General features: G+C 43.4%; 1 protein-coding gene across 1 annotated transcript in view; it reads left to right on the top strand.

The window, feature by feature from the left end:
- XPR1 (xenotropic and polytropic retrovirus receptor 1) overlaps positions 1-22,383 on the top strand; it is a 144,515-nt gene that overhangs the window by 116,927 nt on the left and 5,205 nt on the right. The window contains exons 4-13 of the mRNA XM_073643284.1: positions 452-675; positions 1,773-1,922; positions 4,804-4,887; positions 8,290-8,371; positions 8,469-8,656; positions 10,014-10,193; positions 15,166-15,328; positions 15,677-15,871; positions 21,121-21,287; positions 21,361-21,500. Coding sequence (XP_073499385.1) covers positions 452-675; positions 1,773-1,922; positions 4,804-4,887; positions 8,290-8,371; positions 8,469-8,656; positions 10,014-10,193; positions 15,166-15,328; positions 15,677-15,871; positions 21,121-21,287; positions 21,361-21,500 — 1,573 coding nt within the window. The remainder of the gene's footprint in view (positions 1-451; positions 676-1,772; positions 1,923-4,803; positions 4,888-8,289; positions 8,372-8,468; positions 8,657-10,013; positions 10,194-15,165; positions 15,329-15,676; positions 15,872-21,120; positions 21,288-21,360; positions 21,501-22,383) is intronic.

Raw genomic sequence — 22,383 nt, forward strand, 5'->3', positions numbered from 1 at the left:
AAAAGCATAAAAAACCCAGCAAAACCTGCGTTTTTGACGCAGCTGATTTCCTGCCAGGGATCAGTTTTGCTGCAGATTTCTGCCGTAAAAAAAACACAACATGTGGGAACATAGCCTTAGTCTTTGATTGCTTTACAGCAACTCTGACATGTCCGCTGCAGCCAATCACTTTCCATAACAGTGACGCTGGCATGTACGACATGTGACCGCTGCAGCAGTCGTGTGGACATATGTGACATCATCACTGCAGAGCGGTAATGGCTGTTCTGCATCATCGCAGTGACTACTCTGGGGCATTGAAAGAGTTAAAAAATATATCTATTTTTTTTGTTTTTTATAATTTTATTTTTTTATTTCATCAACTTTGTTCTGCTGTTGGCGACATTTTCTTAAAACCCCTGACTGACATCCCCTTAACCTTTCATGAATACCATGTGATGTTTGATTACAGAAAAGTTGGCGGAAGCTCAGCGGCGCTCAGCTACCTTACAAAATGAGCTGCAGTCTTCACTGGATGCACAGAAGGAAAGCAGCCGCCTACCGGCCCTCAGGCAGCGGAGGAAGGCCGTCTTCACCCTCTCTCATGAAGAAAGAGTCCAGCACAGAAACCTTAAGGACCTGAAACTGGCTTTCAGCGAGTTCTATCTAAGCCTAATTTTACTGCAGAATTACCAGGTAATGAATGTCTGCCAAGCTTAAAAAGTTTGTTCAGGCTTAATATACATTTCTGCGGTGCCTCTATTTAACTTCAGATTGCCGAATCCTAACAGTGTGCGTTGTGCACACTGTCAGGAAAGCTTTGCCAGCTCATGTGGTCATCATCCTAGCGGTCACGTGCCGACTATCAATTTTTCCTTCTCCTGATTTTGAGAGAAGCATGAAAAGTCGCTATAAGGTAAATCGCAGATGGGTGGTCACTTGACACCCGCTCCAGCTGGCAAAAGAGGGTAAATCGTGTGACGCTGTGCAATCTGCAGTCATTGTCACCGCAGAAATATATTTAGCCTGGAAAACTCCTTTACAGAACTGCATGGATTAGCTATAGCAGCTTGACATAATGAACTACTGACTGAAGCAGAAGAGACTTAATAAGGTTCATGGACTGTCTTATTCACGTTCCTATACAGGGTTATCCAAGCAGGACCACGTCCTTATGTTTAGGGTCACAAGCTTTTAACTTGGTTGATATTACTATAGACAACCTCGAGAATATTTTACAAATGGGTTTTAACCTGTCATAGATATTAGTTGAAGATCATGAAAATAAGCAGGTCACCTTATTTCAGAATTTGCAGCAGAAATTTTTGCATTTTTTGGGTCGAAAAACTCAACTTTTTTTTTTTTTTTTTTTTTTATTGCATTTTGTCCCTTGTTTTTTTTTTTTTTTTTTTTTTTTTATTGCATTTTGTCCCTTGTTTTTTTTTTTTTTTTTTTTTTTTTTATTGCATTTTGTCCCTTGTTTTTTTTTTTTTTTTTTTTTTTTTTTTTTTACATGCGTCTGTTTGCGGATTTTTCCCCCACTCATTAGTATGTGTGAAATCTGCAGCAAAAATGCTGAAAGAATGGACATGTTGCAGATATAAACCTGCTGCAAATCTGCAAGAAAAAAACAAGCAATGTGTGCATGAGACTTCAGGGATCTCATTCGCATTGCTGCCACTAGGAAATACTTCAGTTTTTGTGACAAAACTATGCAGAAAAATCTACAGGAACATTTCCTATGTTATTTACTTCACATATAAATCTAGGATTTTTTTTCCCTTTTCTTCTAGAATCTCAACTTCACAGGGTTCCGCAAAATCCTAAAGAAACATGACAAGATCCTGGACACCGGTCGTGGTGCGGACTGGAGAGTGGCTCACGTGGAGGTGGCACCGTTTTACACCTGCAAAAAGATCAATCAGTTAATTTCCGAGACAGAGGTATTTTTTCTAAGGAATCATTCAGTCCATTGACAACTGAACAAGCCTAAAGCTGGCGATGCACAGATCAATGATTTGTCCAGTATTGTGATACTTTATACCAGAGGTCCCCAACCGCCGGTCCGCGGACCAGGAACGGGCCGTTGGGGTTTTTCAGCCGGTCCGCGGCACCGCCACAGACAATCACTAAACATTGACAGTGTGCTCTGGTCTGCGGTGGCTCAGAGCACACTGTGTGGGGTGGATGCTGCCCGCTGTTCTAGCCCCCTCTATTGCGTCTCTCTCCTCATGGGGCCCCCAGCCCCATACAAAGCGCCGGGTCCAGGACATCTCATAATTCCTCTGACTTCCGGTCATGTGACGGTGCCGTCACATGACCGGAAGGCAGGAGAACCTGGTGTCAGCGATTTGGACGAGCGCCAGGATTCTGCAGGGATCGCATGGGGGTAAATATAACAAGTTTTATTTTTTTTTAAATACAATGAACTAGGAGTTGGGGGAATGGGAGATGCACATGGGGGGAGGGGAGAGATGAGAGATCCACATGGGGGGGAGGGGAGAGATGAGAGATGCACATGGGGGGGAGGGGAGAGATGAGAGATGCACATGGGGGGGAGGGGAGAGATGAGAGATGCATATGGGGGAGGGGAGAGATGAGAGATGCACATGGGGGAGGGGAGAGATGAGAGATGCACATATGGGGGAGGGGAGAGATGAGAGATGCACATGGGGGGGAGGGGAGAGATGAGAGATGCACATGGGGGGGAGGGGAGAGATGAGAGATGCATATGGGGGAGGGGAGAGATGAGAGATGCACATGGGGGAGGGGAGAGATGAGAGATGCACATATGGGGGAGGGGAGAGATGAGAGATGCACATGGGGGGGAGGGGAGAGATGAGAGATGCACATGGGGGGAGGGGAGAGATGAGAGATGCACATATGGGGGAGGGGAGAGATGAGAGATGCACATGGGGGGAGGGGAGAGATGAGAGATGCACATGGGGGGGAGGGGAGAGATGAGAGATGCACATATGGGGGGGAGGGGAGATATGAGAGATGCACATGGGGGGGAGGGGAGAGATGAGAGATGCACATGGGGGGGAGGGGAAATATGAGAGATGAACATGGGGGGGAGGGGAGAGATGAGAGATGCACATGGGGGGGAGGGGAGATATGAGAGATGCACATGGGGGAGGGGAGATATGAGAGATGCACATGGGGGAGGGGAGATATGAGAGATGCACATGGGGGGGAGGGGAGAGATGAGAGATGCACATGGGGGGAGGGGAGAGATGAGAGATGCACATGGGGGGGAGGGGAGAGATGAGAGATGCACATGGGGGGGAGGGGAGAGATGAGAGATGCACATGGGGGGGAGGGGAGAGATGAGAGATGCACATGGGGGGGAGGGGAGATATGAGAGATGCACATGGGGGGGAGGGGAGAGATGAGAGATGCACATGGGGGGGAGGGGAGAGATGAGAGATGCACATGGGGGGGAGGGGAGAGATGAGAGATGCACATGGGGGGAGGGGAGAGATGAGAGATGCACATGGGGGGGAGGGGAGAGATGCACATGGGGGGGAGGGGAGAGATGAGAGATGCACGGGGGGGATGAGAGATGCACGGGGGGTGAGCTGCACATGGGGGGGTGAGAGATGCACATGGGAGGGGGTTATGTTTACATAACTTTGTTGCCTTATGAAGGGCGGGGGGGGCCCCCAAAAATTTCTTGCACAGGGGCCCACTACAGTCTGTGTCCGCCCCTGGGATGAAGTAAATGCAGCTGAACAGCAGCTGTCAGGACAGCTGCCCTGTCCTGCTGCAGGGCGTGATGGGGCCTCAGTGATGCGGCTCCTGGCACAGCACATTATGTGGGGCTCCTGGCATAGCTCCTGGCGGGGACCTGGTCTACACTATATGATAAGTATGCACTAAACTCCAAATCCCTCCATTACCCCGCCCCCATATGACCAAAGCCCCGCCCACCCCACCCCCTCCTTGCTGGGCCATGGAAAAATGATCTTGCTTCAAGCCGGTCCCTGGTGCAAAAAAGGTTGGGGACCACTGCTTTATACCCTAGGAATCTTAGTCATTAAGGAGGCAAAAATTGCATCATAGTGATTATAATTATTATTGGTGCAACCTAGAAATTCCTTTTAGTCAGAAATATACATAAACACACTCTCAAAATCTAATGGATTTAAAGGGGTTGACCCATATACAACATATATTGCCAAACTACAAGATAGGCGATAAACGTGGGAGTCAGATCGCTGGGAACATGACTGATCACAAGAATCGGGGCCTCAATGTCCTCACATTCCCGTTTACATGTGCTGTCAAGAACAATGGTTTTTAAGTAAGATTAAAAATAATTTCACCCAACGAACTAGTGTTTTGCGTGTTTGGCTGATCGGCAGCCTATTAATTTAGTAGTGATAATCGTGCTCCCGAAATATATGTGCACTTTGTGCTGCAATATGCTGAATCTATAGGACACGATCAGGCTGTTAATTTCATCAATCAATTAATACAGCTTGTACTAAAACACGGTATTATTGCAATGCATCATGAATTTCACCTGAAAAATCGCTGTTTGTAAGCAGAAGCCCGGAGTGGTGCCCGGAGTGGTGCCCGGAGTGGTGCCCGGAGTGGTGCCCGGAGTGGTGCCCGGAGTGGTGCCGGGAAGTGGTGGTGAAGCTAGTCGGCGACTCCTGCTCCTCAACACCACATGCATAGTTAATCCAAAATGTGCTACGTATGTACATATCCTAAAGCACAAATTAAGTGTCCAGCAGGATACTGATGTTTTTCTTTGAGTTCAGCTGTTTTTTCTGTTTTAATTTATTTTTACATTTCATGTATTTTTGTTTTCAGGCTGTAGTGACCAACGAACTAGAAGATGGAGATCGACAGAAAGCCATGAAACGTCTGCGCGTCCCACCATTAGGAGCTGCACAAGTGAGTGAACTTAGTAAAGGGCTCGTGCCTCCCCATATCCTCCTCCAAAGTATATAGTATCTTCCATAGGAAATGGGTGGAATACTACAGAGAAGCATCTTTTTTTCTTTTTTCTTATCATTATTATTTCAATGCCTAAATTGCTTTTGTTCCAGTCTTCAGGCTTCCTTCACTGAGAGCAGCATAATGTAGTGACTGACATGCTGGTGTGAACACAGCCCCAGATTTATTAATACTGTCCCAAATTTAGTAACATAGGTTGAATAAAAACCAAGGTCCATCAAGTTCAACCTTCCTCCCCCAATTGTACTCCCTACACTAACACTACACTAACTTATTAACTAACTGGAACTAGGCCTCACAAATGTATTTTTAATATTATTACCATTTTTATTATTGCTGCACTATTACAATTACAAAATGTACCCGTTTATAATTTAATTTTTTTAATTAGTTTTAGATTTTGTATTACTCCTGAGATTCTAATAATGGTATTACTAAAATCCCTGTGCCTAAATCTGTTGATCCTGAAGAAGTCAAAAACCCCAGGACACATTCAGCCAATTTGTATCTCATACCTTGCACTGACGAGGGGCAAAACCCCGAAACATCGTGTCTGTAAAGTGAGATTCTGGTTTGGCTTTTATCCTAAGTCATATGGCAAGGCTTATTAAAGGGTCGATATTGACTTTTAGAATTGCAACTTCCGATAGGTGTCACTAGACTTCTAGTTCTCTTCCTCTCTCTGAAGAGGCAATTTGAATATTTAATTTCCCAGAGGAGCATACATGGCGTATATAAGTCTCCTCACTCTGACATGCCAGGCCTGGCTTGTCACTCACCACAAGGGAAAACGTTACTCCTTAGACCTCAGTCCAGAGCCTCTCGCCCAGCCAAATCAGATCACATACTTTGTACTGACGAGGGGCAAAACCCTGAAACACCAAGTATGAGATCTGATTCGGCTAGGTGAGAGGCTTAAGACTGGGATCTAAGGGGTCGAGAGGAAGAGGACTTGAACTCTAGTACAACTTTTGAGAATGGTCCAAAAAGGTGTAAAAAGAGTGCAAAATAAACACATATGGCATGTCTGTTTTTTTGCCACAAGTTGAGCCAGAATTTTGACAATTTTTGCTTTCCACAGTCTATTATACACAGATATGGTGTCATTTGGCCAAACTTGCATATTGTTCCCAGCATTGCAAAGTGAGCCTGGGGTCAACGTATTTAAGCTGCGGCCTCCTTATGTGCAACAATGGGAAGAAGGCTGTAAATCAGCAGCAGGTCGGTGACTGGAGCCTGCGGCTCATACATACACCGGACTCTAGACTCGCTGTGCACAGTGCTGCTGCCTGAGCTATAAAGTGTACATTTAGCAAAACCATAGCATATTTATACACAGGCTTTAAATAAGCATGCCTGTCACTACTGCCGCGGGCTCCGAAAAGTATGTCAACTTGTATAAGCCTATCTGATAGTCAGAGGTTATACAGAAATATCCATACTAACCACAGTATCCAGAGCAATTAATAAGAAATCTGTAGATTGGTTACTATGTGCAACAAGGCACGCAGAGATGTGTTTATATTTATATCTCGGAATTTTTTGTCATTACATTGAAATATTTCTCATTTTGAAAAAAACACTTAAAACTGTGCAAAATGTGTGAATACAGCATTACTCTGCAATAAGACGTTAATATAAATGGATTCGCTTCTAACTTGACACCGAGCAGCAGAAAGATTAATAAATCATAAAGTAATATATGCACCAGGGGTATGCTGGTCAAATAAACGACTTTTTATATTTATCCGTGAGAAGTACGACATATTTATGAATGCATTTCTGTATAAAAGGTAGGCAGGCCAAAGCCATCTTAGAGACCCCCCTGAAACAAATACATTTATGCTGTAACCATGTGTAACATGCATAGAAAGTCACATTAAGGGTATGTGCCCACGATGCGTACCAGCCTGCGGCCTCGACACTGCGGAATAGCCGCCCGGCTTCCGCTCTTTATGCAAGTGAGCAGCGCCATATTTTTTTTTTTTTCACCTGCGGACTTTCCTCATAGAAGTTAGGTCTATGGGGAAAGCCCGCATGTGGACCCTCGAGAGAAATTGACATGTTGGACATGTTGCCGTCTGGAAAGATGCACCGCATGTCCGTTTCTGCGGGTGCCCAGATATGCATAGTGGACATGGGATTTCTACAAATCCCATCCACTATGCTGTAACATCTGACCGCTGCGTGTTGGACGCTGCATAAACATGCAGCGTCAAATCCGCAGCTGCTCCGGATCGTGTGCACATACCCTTACTTGTCATCCACTCTTACTCCATATTGGGAATTTTACTGCCATTCCTACAAAGTCTCTCTTGTAAATTGTGCCAAATTTATCATTAAAGGGAATCTGTCAGCAGGTTTTTGCTGTGTAATCTGAAGACCGCATGAGGTAGGGGTTAAAACACAGTTTTCAGGGACACCTCTTATCAAACCCTGAGGTTTTGTTTGCTTACATAGATTGTTTTAGCACCATGCTAGTCTGACATGCACCGTCCTGTGATAGGCGACTCTAGGACCTTTATTTCCTAATAAAAATTGGAACTCTGGGACCTTGTGGAGTGTGTCAATGACTGCCTTCTGGACATCTGTCAAGTCAGCAGTATTCCCCATGATTGTGAAACCTACTGAAACAGACTAAGGGACCTTTTTAAATGCTTAGGAAGCCTTTGCAGGTGTTTTTTGTTAATTATTCTAATTTACTGAGATAATGACTTTTGTGTTTTCATTAGCTGTAAGCCATAATCATCAACATTAACAGAAATAAACACTTGACATAGATCACTCTGTTTGTAATGACTCTATATAATATGAGTTTCACTTTTTGGATTCAAGAACTGAAACAAATTAACTTTTTGATAATATTCTAATTTAGTGAGATGCACCTGTATGTGTCCTGCCTATGTGTTCTACCTATCGATATAAATATGTAAATATATATATATGTATATACTTTATTAGACATTTCATATCACAGATAACAATTCTAATATTTTTAAAAAAAAATGTCCTGCCCAAATCTACCCCATCCGCGGCGAAGAAAAAAAAAACATTCCTGACATCCCATTTTTCCTCCCATTTTCCAAGAAGGCCTATGCTAACCTTTTGGTTTCTGATGTCCTTTTCAAAGTGCAGCAAGCTCTGGGAATGGCTTTTTTTTTTTGCAATTTTTCGCATGGGTTTTATATAAGCATGTTAATAAAAATTGTGTTAAGGAGACCTTCTAGGGTAAAGCAAGTGTAGGGGGACTCAAGTTCCCTGCGGCTGCTTTCTTCCTCCCATCTGTAGTTGTGTTTCCCGGTGTCTGTGTGACCACTGATTAGTTTCCGTCTTCCACAGCCCGCCCCGGCCTGGACTACATTCAGAGTGGGTCTGTACTGTGGTATATTTATTGTCCTGAACTGTGCAGTCGTCTATACAGGTAAGTGTCCTTACTACACGTGATCGATATATACAGTGGATGCTGGATATTTGGGATTATCAGATTGTAAACTCCCTTTCTCAACCTCCTTTCCCAGCGTATATGAATTATGAAGTTAATGAGGTGTGGCCCTTAGTGAGGATTTACAGGGGTGGCTTTCTGCTAGTAGAGTTCCTCTTTCTCCTCGGCATCAATACTTATGGCTGGAGACAGGCCGGGGTCAACCACGTCCTTATATTTGAACTAAACCCACGTAACAACCTCTCACATCAGCATCTTTTCGAGGTAATTATTCATTCATTGTCTTTCACTGGCTACATTTTTCTGATCACTTCTATTTTAAAGGGAAGCTATCGCCAGAAAATGACCTATTGTGCAAATCATGTTTTTATGTTAAATGTATTTTCAAAAAAATGTCAATATTTTTCTTTTTCCCCATATCGTGATCTTTATAAAAAAATAATAATAAAATTAATAATGCTGCAATTATCACACTGGGGCTTTTTTTTTTTTTTTTTTTACTTCCCGTCCTTTCAGGAAGCGTTCACAGGAGTTTTGTTATCATCAGAGGCAGGATCACATGGCTGATAACACAGTAGGCAATGTAACAGCTGACCCTGCTCCTCTTCTTTCTCATGATTTTTTGCACCCGCTCATTAGACACTTAATTACAAATAATAGGGGCGGGATCCGACCATTGTAGCTAATGTACATGCGTTTCCTGAAACCAAACTAAGTTACAGTCCAAAAAAGCCCCAATGGTCAGTGTGAATATTGCAAGCTTTCACGTTTTTAATTTTTAATACAAATTGTGCTCTGCATAAAAAACTAAAAATTGGCGAACATTAAAAAAAAAATACATTTAACATTAAAGCCTGATTTAATCAATAGGTAATTTTCTGATGATTGCTCTCCTTTAAGGCTGTGTGCCCACGTAGCGTTCTTCAAGCGTATATGCTGCGGAATTTCCGCAGCGTAAACGCTTGAAAAACGCATGTATATCCGCACCCCATGGTCCCCAATGGTATTCCGCAATGTCAATGCCCATGCTGCGGATTTTTCTGCAGCGTATATGCTGCGGTCAAAAATCCGCAGCATGTTCATTAATTTTGCGGAAGCGCAGCGGAATCAATGTGCGGATGGTACCCAAGTCTGGATGAGAGGAGACTCTCATCCAGACCTGGGTACCAAAGAACCTGTAAAATAAAGAATAAAATAAAGTTTATACTTATCTTCTGATGTTTTCCCTCCGTCGCGCTGTTGTCTGAAGGACCTGCCACGTCATTGAGTCATGTGACCCACCACATGACTCAATGACGTCACCGCAGGTCCTGCACACAACAGCGTGAGCCGCTCATGACTCCGGACGGGGCAGAGAATGCATCAGAAGGTGAGTATAAAGTTTATTTTTTTACCATTCTGAACAAGTTGTCAAGCACTTTTCCAAGTGATGCTTGGAGAAGTGCTTGATAACCCGCATGCGGAAATGCATGCAAAGACGCCTCACAAACGCTTCTACCTGGCGGGAAAACCGCATGTAATATCCGCATGCGATTTTCCCGCCAGGGAGAAGCGTAAAAAATATGCTTCAGGTCCGCAACGTGGGCACATAGCCTAAGCCTTGTTCTTTTGTTTCCCTCAGATTGCAGGGTTCCTTGGGATGCTGTGGTGCCTCAGCCTTTTCGCCTGTGTCTTCGGACATCATATCCTTTTGCCAATGCAGGTGAATCCACTGATCCTGTACGGCTTCATGCTGCTCTTCCTCATTAATCCCACTAAAACCTTCTACTACAAGTCTCGCTTCTGGCTTCTTAAATTATTGGTAAGTTACTTTCCAGGATTCGCTTCTCCAGTTTTGACCACCGAGACCATTTATTTTTCTGTTTAGTCTCCTCTCTTTTGATTTGTCACTTTTAGGGATGAGCGGACATATGGACTTTAAAGTTCGTTGGGTTCGACCAAACTTTAGTCCAAAGTTCATCCAGGTATCAGAACTGTACCTGAACTTGAACCTAAACCCGAACCCCATAGAAATCAATGGGGACCTAAACTTTGGAGCTGGAAATCTCTCACTCCATCGAACTGTAAAATGGACTTCCAGGGGAAGTCCATGTTCGACGTTCCGCATCGGATGCTAGGTGTCCTATACGAACCCCGAACTTTACAATTAGAGTTCGCTCATCTCTGGTCACTTTATATCCAGATAAACCACTGTCTGTGGACTTTTTGTCTATAATGGGTTGCATGTTTGTGGTTAGTCATCAGACAAGCATCAGCCAATATCAGCTGGACCAACTGATAGTGTAATATTTTTATAATGCTGTGTATTAATAATGCGATCATGAGATAGTCTAACAGGCAATGTGCCCACAATTAGGCTATAGCAGCGCTTTGGATGCAGCGTATTTTTGCTGTGTCCGATCACGTAGGTAAATCAACACATGTGGAGTTACTGCATCCAATACATTCTGTTGGGGAAATTTCTGTTGCGGAGATGCACCGCGCCGCAGGAGAGTTTACGCGGCGTTAAATAGAAGCACAGTGTGTATGGGATTCCTATAAATCCATCCACTGCGCTTCTACTGTACAACTCAGCCTTTTGGACTCAGCCCAGGTGAGCTGCGTTCAAAACACTGCTATTTCGGATCTTGGGCACGTACCCTAAAAGGCCCCTTCCAGTTTTGGGGGTTTTCTTCTATACAAGTTATGACACTCAGAATTTGATGCAATTAAAAAAAGTATCTATTTTTGTTAAGTTATTTTCTTGGGCGAAAGTAGTAAAATGTAAAAAAAAATATATATATACAGTTAGGTCCATATATATTTGGACAGAGACAACATTTTTCTAATTTTGGTTCTAGACATTACCACAATGAATTTTAAACAAAACAATTCAGATGCAGTTGAAGTTCAGACTTTCAGCTTTCATTTGAGGGTATCCACATTAAAATTGGATGAAGGGTTTTGGAGTTTCAGCTCCTTAACATGTGCCACCCTGTTTTTAAAGGGACCAAAAGTAATTGGACAATTGACTCCAAGGCTATTTCATGGACAGGTGTGGGCAATCCCTTCGTTATGTCATTCTCAATTAATCAGATAAAAGACCTGGAGTTGATTTGAGGTGTGGTCCTTGCATTTGGAAGGTTTTGCTGTGATGTAAACATGAGGTGAAAGGAGCTCTCCATGCAGGTGAAACAAGCCATCCTTAAGCTGCAAAAACAGAAAAAACCCATTCGAGAAATTGCTACAATATTAGGAGTGGCAAAATGTACAGTTTGGTACATCCTGAGAAAGAAAGAAAGCACTGGTGAACTCATCAATGCAAGAAGACCTGGGCGCCCACGGAAGACAACAGTGGTGGATGATCTAAGAATAATCTCTGGTGAAGAGAAACCCCTTCACAACAGCCAACCAAGTGAACAACACTCTCCAGGAGGTAGGCGTATCAATATCCAAATCTACCATAAAAAGAAGACTGCATGAAAGTAAATACAGAGGGTTCACTGCACGGTGCAAGCCACTCATAAGCATCAAGAATAAAAAGCCTAGACTGGACTTTGCTAAAAAACATCTAAAAAAGCCAGCACAGTTCTGGAAGAACATTCTTTGGACAGATGAAACCAAGATCAACCTCTACCAGAATGATGGAAAGAGAAAAGTATGGCGAAGGCGTGGTACAGCTCATGATCCAAAGCATACCACATCATCTGTAAAACACGGCGGAGGCTGTGTGATGGCTTGGGCATGCAAGGCTGTCAGTGGCACTGGGTCACTAGTGTTTATTGATGATGTGACACAGGACAGAAGCAGCCGAATGAATTCTGATGTATTCAGAGCCATGCTGTGTGCTCAGATCCAGCCAAATGCAGCCAAACTGATTGGTCGTCGTTTCATACTACAGATGGACAATGACCGAAAACATAAAGCCAAAGCAACCCAGGAGTTTATTAAAGCAAAGAAGTGGAATATTCTTGAATGGCCAAGTCAGTCACCTGATCTCAACCCAATTGAGCAGCATTTCACTTGTTAAAGACTAAACTTCAGACAGAAAGGCCCACAAACAAACAGCAACTGAAAACCACCGCAGTGAAGGCCTGGCAGAGCATCAAAATGGAGGAAACACAGCGTCTGGTGATGTCCATGAGTTCAAGACTTCAGGCAGTCATTGCCAACAAAGGGTTTTCAACCAAGTACTAGAAATGAACATTTTATTTACAATTATATAATCTGTCCAATTACTTTTGGTCCCTTTAAAAACAGGGTGGCACATGTTAAGGAGCTGAAACTCCTAAACCCTTCATCCAATTTTAATGTGGATACCCTCAAATGAAAGCTGAAAGTCTGAACTTCAACTGCATCTGAATTGTTTTGTTTAAAATTCATTGTGGTAATGTCTAGAACCAAAATTAGAAAAATGTCTCTGTCCAAATATATATGGACCTAACTGTATGTTTCATATTGCTGTACTCGTATTGACCTGCATTAAGAAATTATATACAGTAATTATTTATCCCGTACACTGCAGACTTTGAATAAAACCAATCACAAAAAAAATGAATGAAAAAGTTATAAAAACAAATTATGTGTACCAGAAAATGGCACCAATGATAACCACAGCTTGTCTTGCAAAAAATAAGCCCCCGCACAACATTCTCTATGGAAGAATAAAAAAAAGTTGTGGATTTTAGAATATGGTGAACCGCCGTGCAAAGAAAAATAGATTTTTCATTTTTATTTTTTTTTTGTGAGAGGAGTAAGACTTAATTTTTTTTTTTTTATATATAAATTTGGTCTTGTGATTATTGTATCGACCTGCGAAATAAAGCGAATGTCATTTATACTGAAAAGTGAACAGTGTTTAAAACTAAAAATTCCAGAATTGATTTCTTTTTTGTGCAGTCCACCTTCAAAAAAGTGTAATAAGTGATCAAAAAGTCGTATGTTCCAGAAAATGGTATCACTAAAAACGAAACTCTGGTCTCTCAAAAAATAACCCCTCATACTGCTCCATTGGCAGAAAGTTGTAAAATGTATGTCTCTCAGAATGTGGTGACACAAAAACAAATGCTTTTTTATACGAAAGTAATTAAATCTAAAACTATATTAATTTGCCATTGCCATTTTTGTGCTAAGTTGCAGAATAAAGTTAACTCCTTATTTTTGCAGCACTGTGAATACCAGAGAAGCATCAACATCTACAGAACTACCCCCCCCCCTCCCATATATGTACCCCAAAAAATGTTGCCATGGGCAAATACAACTTATCCTGAAAAAAACAAGCCCTGTTATAGTTGTAGACAAAAGAAAAAAATACTATGGCTCCTTGAATGGGACAATGAAAAAACGAAAACAATTGCTTTGTCTTAAAGGCCTAAAATTAGCAAGTCCTTAAGGGGGTTGTCTGAGCAATGTTATGCTGAATGCACTTGGGCAGCAAATCTTCAAGATCCGCTGCTGGCAGCTCCCTTTGCAATTACTGCCCAATGCTGTTTCAGATGGTCCCGATGAGGGACACTGCTGACCATGGTAGCAATTTTGAGCCATGCAGGCTTGCAACATGCAGCCTGGCTCCTGGGAAACTTTCACGTTCCCTTGTGAAGGCCTCTTCGTGGCATTGCCCATGCGATCTCCAGGTCAAGCTCATGCTACTGTATATCGTGTCCCAGACAAAAGTGGGATTCATGACTAAAGAATATAGACCACTATTCCAGCTTCCATTGCTGTCTTTTTCTGCACCATGATAGTCATTTTAGAGTGGTTGAGAGAGGTGAACGCAGAGTCCTTCACAGGGAACGTCACACCGGTCCTACTACCAGAATTAAGGTGTGTGGGGTAGCATATTGTACGGTATTATACCGTAGCCGGACTCCTCTAGTCTTCATTCCAGTTAAAGCGAAGGTGAACAATTAGTATAAGTACATTAAAGCTATACAATGTTTGGTATATATGTATTTAAACTGATGGAACTATGGATAGGGTCGTGTACCACAATAGGTTCAAGGATCATATAGCAAAAGGTACATTAAGACCAAAGTACAAAAGTAATGATAAAATAATAAATCTTTTGGGTCGTGTTAAAAATTGTAAACAGCATGTTACCCAAAGGGTAAAAGGACACTAAGTAAAAAAAAAAAGCTAAAAATAACTTTTAATTAGTCTATAAATCTGTGTAGCACTCTATTATCATTTCATCTTCCTACAAGTTCCACTAAAGAAACTAAAAAACACACACACAGCTCCCCAGACTAGTTTCACCTATACAGGCTTCCTCAGGGGGCAGAGCTCCTCATTATAGCTCTCAATGTTCAGGAGTATATTTATGCATATAAATGAGATTGCCTCTGAGACGTCTTTTTTTTTTATAAGCTTAACTAGTCCAAGTTTTCTAAACTTTCATTATAGAGAGGCCTTCCATCACATGTAGTAATCTAGTTGCCGCCTTTGAACCGACTCTGTCTTTCCAATATTGTCCTTAGTATATAGAGACCAAAACTGGATTCTATATGTGGCCTGACGAGTGATTTATAGAGGTGTACATTGAGATCACAGGTTTTTACCCTTCTTTTTATAAACCCCCAAACATATTTGCTTTAGCAGCCACTGCCTGACATTGAGTACTGCTTGACTGAGCACATCGATGTATGGGCAGGTCAGAAGGAACAGCCGTGTAATCTGTATGGCCACATGGACCTCCTGGCTGTCATTATTTGGTGCTTATTTGCTTTTTCTGTTCTTGTGTGGATACACTGTGGTCTTTACATACTACCACCATGGCTATTTTCCCTTTTGTCTAGTTCCGAGTGTTCACCGCCCCTTTCCACAAGGTGGGCTTTGCGGATTTCTGGCTCGCTGATCAGCTGAACAGTCTGGCTGTGATCCTCATGGACCTGGAGTTTATGATCTGCTTCTACAGCTTTGAGCTGGAATGGGAAAGTCCTGGGGGTCTGATCACTGGAGGTAAAGCAACCATATCCCCCTCCCCACAAAAAATGTGAGGTTACATAAGAGGGATTTCTGGTGGAGAGAGACTTCCCTAAGCGTCATCTAAGTGCTTCTATAAATACTTCAGTACTTTTGCAGATACGTGTCAGGCCACTGACATTAATGGTGGCTGATATTCCCCTGGCTTCTAAGCCCATTACTCACAATACTGTCTGCAACATAACATTTCCAAGATGGCCACTGAATCTCAGGAATACATTCTCCTTTCACATTTTTGTAATTTCCATAGATATTGGGAATTTAATATTCAATGTTTTTTTTTTTTTTTTTAATTTTCTTATTTTCCTTGCTCCTTATTAACAGCCACTGGCCGGTGTAACACATATTCCTATGGCGTCCGTGCGGTGGTTCAGTGTATACCTGCCTGGCTGCGCTTTATCCAGTGCCTGCGACGATACAGAGATACTAAGAGAGCTTTCCCCCATCTGGTGAATGCCGGAAAGTATTCCACTACCTTCTTCATGGTGACGTTCGCTGCTCTCTACCAAACGCACAAAGGTAAGTGTCACCTCTTTCCTTCTGCAGCTAAAGTGTGAGGACCTTAGCAAACAGCAGCTTAGATCTCTGCATCCTGATCCATCCATGTCTTACCAGGCTCAGCTAAAGTGTGAGGACCTTAGCAAACAGCAGCTTAGATCTCTGCATCCTGATCCATCCATGTCTTATCAGGCTCAGCTAAAGTGTGAGGACCTTAGCAAACAGCAGCTTAGATCTCTGCATCCTGATCCATCCATGTCTTACCAGGCTCAGCTAAAGTGTGAGGACCTTAGCAAACAGCAGCTTAGATCTCTGCATCCTGATCCATCCATGTCTTATCAGGCTCAGCTAAAGTGTGAGGACTTTAGCAAACAGCAGCTTAGATCTCTGCATCCAGATCCATCCATGTCTTATCAGGCTCAGCTAAAGTGTGAGGACCTTAGCAAACAGCAGCTTAGATCTCTGTATCCAGATCCATCCATGTCTTATCAGGCTCAGCTAAAGTGTGAGGACCTTAGCAAACAGCAGCTTACATCTCTGCATCCTGATCCATCCATGTGTTACAAGGCTCAGCTAAAGTGTGAGGACCTTAGCAAACAGCAGCTTAGATCTCTGCATCCTGATCCATCCATGTGTTACAAGGCTCAGCTAAAGTGTGAGGACCTTAACATACAGCAGCTTAGATCTCTGCATCCAGATCCATCCATGTCTTATCAGGCTCAGCTAAAGTGTGAGGACCTTAGCAAACAGCAGCTTAGATCTCTGCATCCTGATCCATCCATGTCTTATCAGGCTCAGCTAAAGTGTGAGGACCTTAGCGAACAGCAGCTTAGATCTCTGCATCCAGATCCATCCATGTCTTATCAGGCTCCGCTAAAGTGTGAGGACCTTAGCAAACAGCAGCTTACATCTCTGCATCCTGATCCATCCATGTGTTACAAGGCTCAGCTAAAGTGTGAGGACCTTAGCAAACAGCAGCTTAGATCTCTGCATCCTGATCCATCCATGTCTTATCAGGCTCAGCTAAAGTGTGAGGACCTTAGCAAACAGCAGCTTAGATCTCTGCATCCTGATCCATCCATGTCTTATCAGGCTCAGCTAAAGTGTGAGGACTTTAGCAAACAGCAGCTTAGATCTCTGCATCCAGATCCATCCATGTCTTACCAGGCTCAGCTAAAGTGTGAGGACCTTAGCAAACAGCAGCTTAGATCTCTGCATCCTGATCCATCCATGTCTTACCAGGCTCAGCTAAAGTGTGAGGACCTTAGCGAACAGCAGCTTAGATCTCTGCCTCCAGATCCATCCATGTCTTATCAGGCTCCGCTAAAGTGTGAGGACCTTAGCGAACAGCAGCTTACATCTCTGCATCCTGATCCATCCATGTGTTACAAGGCTCAGCTAAAGTGTGAGGACCTTAGCATACAGCAGCTTAGATCTCTGCATCCTGATCCATCCATGTCTTATCAGGCTCAGCTAAAGTGTGAGGACCTTAGCGAACAGCAGCTTAGATCTCTGCATCCAGATCCATCCATGTCTTATCGGGCTCCGCTAAAGTGTGAGGACCTTAGCAAACAGCAGCTTAGATCTCTGCATCCAGATCCATCCATGTCTTACCAGGCTCAGCTAAAGTGTGAGGACCTTAGCAAACCGCAGCTTAGATCTCTGCATCCTGATCCATCCATGTGTTACAAGGCTCAGCTAAAGTGTGAGGACCTTAACATACAGCAGCTTAGATCTCTGCATCCAGATCCATCCATGTCTTATCAGGCTCAGCTAAAGTGTGAGGACCTTAGCAAACAGCAGCTTAGATCTCTGCATCCTGATCCATCCATGTCTTATCAGGTTCAGCTAAAGTGTGAGGACCTTAGCAAACAGCAGCTTAGATCTCTGCCTCCAGATCCATCCATGTCTTATCAGGCTCCGCTAAAGTGTGAGGACCTTAGCGAACAGCAGCTTACATCTCTGCATCCTGATCCATCCATGTGTTACAAGGCTCAGCTAAAGTGTGAGGACCTTAGCATACAGCAGCTTAGATCTCTGCATCCTGATCCATCCATGTCTTATCAGGCTCAGCTAAAGTGTGAGGACCTTAGCGAACAGCAGCTTAGATCTCTGCATCCAGATCCATCCATGTCTTATCAGGCTCAGCTAAAGTGTGAGGACCTTAGCGAACAGCAGCTTAGATCTCTGCATCCAGATCCATCCATGTCTTATCGGGCTCCGCTAAAGTGTGAGGACCTTAGCAAACAGCAGCTTAGATCTCTGCATCCAGATCCATCCATGTCTTACCAGGCTCAGCTAAAGTGTGAGGACCTTAGCAAACCGCAGCTTAGATCTCTGCATCCAGATCCATCCATGTCTTATGAGGCTCCGCTAAAGTGTGAGGACCTTAACATACAGCAGCTTAGATCTCTGCATCCTGATCCATCCATGTCTTATGAGGCATTGGTTGGGGAATCAGAAAGATTTTTATTTTCTGTAGCCAAACGTCATCTTTTAGTTTTGGGGATGTATGCAGTTGGGCTTGTCATGAATGCTATATGGTTTGTCACATCCACTTTATGGAGTAATCAGACACACGTCTTAATCATTATATTCAAGTTTCCTGTTATGTGGTCCCATGGCCACAGGTGTATAACATCCAGCTCCTCACCATGCCGTCTGCCTTTACTAACGTGACCGAGCGGCCGGTGCTGCAGAGCTCACTGATAGAGTATTCAGCAGGAGAGAACAATATATATAGATTAAGTAAAATGTAACTTTTATTGGTATATATTAAAAGACGATACCTAGGAATCAAAGCCAATAGACGACCATAAAGTGCAAGTGCTCACTGGTACCAGCGCGGTCCTGTAATAGGAGCCACCGGGGTAACAAGTCTGATCATGACATTTCTTCCCTCCTAAATCTTCCCCATCACCTGTGAGTGATATTATGGAAGTGGAAGGAACCGCAGCAACTCAGCCACGAAGTGGAGACCCCGTAACGTTACAGAGCGGGGGGCCGATGCATTAAAGTGTTTACACCAGAAAACTGGTATAAAACGGTTTGGATGAACCCAGAAAAAAATTGCTTGATGTGGAGTTGTGCAAAAATGTTATCATTTTTGACGTTTTCACACCAGTTTCAAGCAGCTCCACTAATATGGGCTGAGCTAGGATGGAGGCTGAGTTGGATGGGGCATGTATACGCCTGTCCGTCAGATTCATGTGGCGGCCTTTGTTATGCCAGAACTGTTACTTCAGTCCATGATGAGAATAGCTTTTATTGGGAAGCACATGCCACTGATAAGATGCGCTAAACATGTTAAGTGACATGCATATCTTAATGAATTCTGCACATATTATTTCTGCACGTCCCTTATTAAGACTGACATATGAAACACCAGTCTTAATGAATGTGGACCGTAATGCATAAGATGTACTGCTGACTTAGTAACTGCAGAGTCTCAACCTCCTCTGGCATTAATATCAGCTTGAAGACTACGCAGAGATCGTTCTGCTTTGCAGCCTTACATCACCAAGCACAATGCTAAGCATCAGGTGGAGTGGTGTAAAACCGCCACCGCTGGACTCATGTTCTGTGCGGTGACAGATGAGTGGGTTTTGTAGCTATCAGGAGAACTTTACCTGCCAGTCTGCATTGTGCAAGGTTTGCTGGAGGAGGGATAATTCTGTGGGATTGTTTTTCAGGGGATGGCCTACAGTGAGGGGAAATCCTAATACTTAAGCATATAAGACACTTGTAACTTCCAGCTTTGTGGGAACTGTTTGAGGAAGGCCCTCTCCTGTTCCCCTTGACGTTGCCCAAGATCCATACAGACATGGTTGGGGGATATTGGTTGGAAGAACCTGATCGACCGTACAGAGCCCAAACCTCAACCCCATCCAACATCTTTGGGATAAACCAGAATGAAGATTATGAGCCCGGCCTCCTCCAACCTCAGGGTCTGACCCCACAAATGCTCTTCTGGATGAAGGGGCAAAGATTCCCACAAGACACCTCCAAGATCTCGTAGAAAACTTTCCCAGAAGAGCGGAAGCTGTTGTTTCTGCAAAGGGACCGGCTCCATATTACTGTCCATGGATGTAGACAGGGAGATCAGAAAAACTCCTGTAGGTGCTATGTAGAGGGGGCACAATAGTTTTGTGTATATACTCTACATGATTGTAAGAAATATCAGCTAGTCTGGCTTGGTGCCCGTCTTTTCATTTATTGTGTTGCTAATGCTGACCCCTCGTCTTTCCCCAACATGGCCGCAAAACTTCTCCGACTACCCAATGCACACTGCACAGCGGTAGTCAGACACTCCCATCCCCATTCTCTGAATGGTAAGTTGTCTCTGAGAGTAAGTGGAAAGAGCAGAGCACCAGGTATATTTACTGACCACTTCCTCAGCAATATTACATTTCGATGTCTGACTGGAGGGTCACTTTAATAAAATAGAAAATCTTTTATAAACTTACTGCAATTGTCAGTTTTGCAGGTGCTATAATGGTGCAAAATGTGGTATTGTACTGCCCTCTAGTGCCCAGAGTGTGCCAGTGCGTTCTAATGGATGTTTCATGGAAGCTTATGTATTGGAACATCAGATGAGGGTATGTTTGGGGGGCATAAACTAAGACCCCTAACAATTCTCAAATAGATTACAATGCTCTGAGGACCATGTGAACCCCCAGAGTGGGAATGGCCTTTGCAAGTGTTTAAATGCTACCAAATCAATTTCAGCAGCGCTACCGAGAGAATTTCTCTTTAAAGGCTTTAGGCTAACAGACCTTTTCATTTAGGAATTGGTACAGATGTGCGCCCTTGAATTCCCCACTGAAGCCGCCTTCTGACATGTCCCCCCCCCTTTTTTTATCTTTAATCGGATGCAATTGACCTGACTTTTTAGTCCTGTCTGAATGTCTGGGTAAGAAGAATCCTTTCCTGCCCGGCATCTTCCCATAACGCCATATAGGAGCAGATCCACAAGATCACATAGCTAGTGAGATCTAGCAGCTCTGGTTCTGTGCCCCGGTGATCATGGGCAGGTGCTGGGGCATGACGGGTTTCTCCTTACCCAGACGTTCAGACCTGCTTCCTGCAAGTCGCTTCATTTGCAGACAGTGTATGCACCGTAAAATCCATTGTTTGTGTTTTTAGATTTTTTTTTATTTATTTTTTTAATTAATTAGATTTTTCATTCTTTTTCTTTTTAAACAATCTTTTTTAAAAAAAAATGTCTACAAGTGCTCCTTAATGTAACCGATCGTGTTTTTCTCCCTTAGTTCGTGATCACACGGATGCTCAGGTGTTTTTCTACCTGTGGATCGTCAGTTACTTTGTCAGTTCTTGTTATACTCTAATATGGGATCTGAAAATGGATTGGGGCCTGTTTGACCGGAATGCAGGGGAGAACACCTTCCTGCGAGAAGAGATTGTGTACCCCCAGAAGGTACGAGCTCCGAACATCACATTTCTTTGTCTGCTGCTTTTACCACCATTGTAACGACTGTTCGCTTTCCCAGGCTTACTACTACTGTGCGATCATTCAAGACGTCATCCTCCGTTTTGCGTGGACCATACAGATATCGCTGACTCAGCTGAACCTTCATAATAATGCTTCCGATATTATTTCCACTGTCCTGGCTCCTCTGGAAGTCTTCCGGTAAGAACTCCAATGTCCTAAAAAAGTGCATTAAAAACATTTATGTTGCAATGTTCATGCATCCTGGCATTGTGGACCATTTGATTCGTGTACACTTTACTCTGCGGCTCAAACATCAGCATTTTACTTTCTGCGCATGGACCACAAATTCTGAACCACCTGCGAGTCTTCTGGCCCAAACAAACAACTTCATTTATACTCATGAAGATTTTCGTTTGGGTCAGCAGATGGGGCCAGTCCCAGGTAGGGAGATGTGGATGTAAGAAGCCGGCCTTAAAGATAGAACTTTCCTCCTAATAACATCTTTAGTTCCAAATGTGGGAACACACAAAACGGCCATTGGCCTTTGTATCCACATCCTGCACCACATGGAATAATTTGCATAATTTAACCCCTTTCCGACATGGTAATTTTCTTCTTTCTTCCACAAGCCCCGCTTCATATTGCCTTTTGTTACGGTGTTGTGGTGACCGAAGAAAGGCAATTCTGGCTTTTCAATTTCCTTTCTCTTTACGATGTTTGCCGATTGTGTTAAAGGGAATCTGTCTGCAGGTTTTTGCTGTGTAATCTGTGGACAGCATGAGGTAGGGGTTAAACATAGAATTCAATGATGCGTCCCTTATTAGGCTATGTGCTGTTGTTTATTTACACTGAAGGTTTCATCCCCAGGAAATTATCACTGCATTATCTAGCTGGCTGCATAGAGCCCTAGTCCAACTCCACCCACTCCTGTGACATAAGCTCACTGTCTATAGCTATGGACACTGAGAGCCTGGTGTGGGCGGGGTTAGCTTTCTCAGCTCTGCTGCATTCTGCATCTTAAAACTCTTATTGTGGCAGAATTTCTGCACCCAGTAATGTAAATGACACATCGCTGGAATCA

This window comes from Phyllobates terribilis, unplaced genomic scaffold, assembly GCF_046119375.1.
Source record: "Phyllobates terribilis strain yellow unplaced genomic scaffold, ASM4611937v1 Scaffold_8__6_contigs__length_399053987, whole genome shotgun sequence".
NCBI classification, from domain to species: Eukaryota; Metazoa; Chordata; class Amphibia; order Anura; family Dendrobatidae; genus Phyllobates; species Phyllobates terribilis.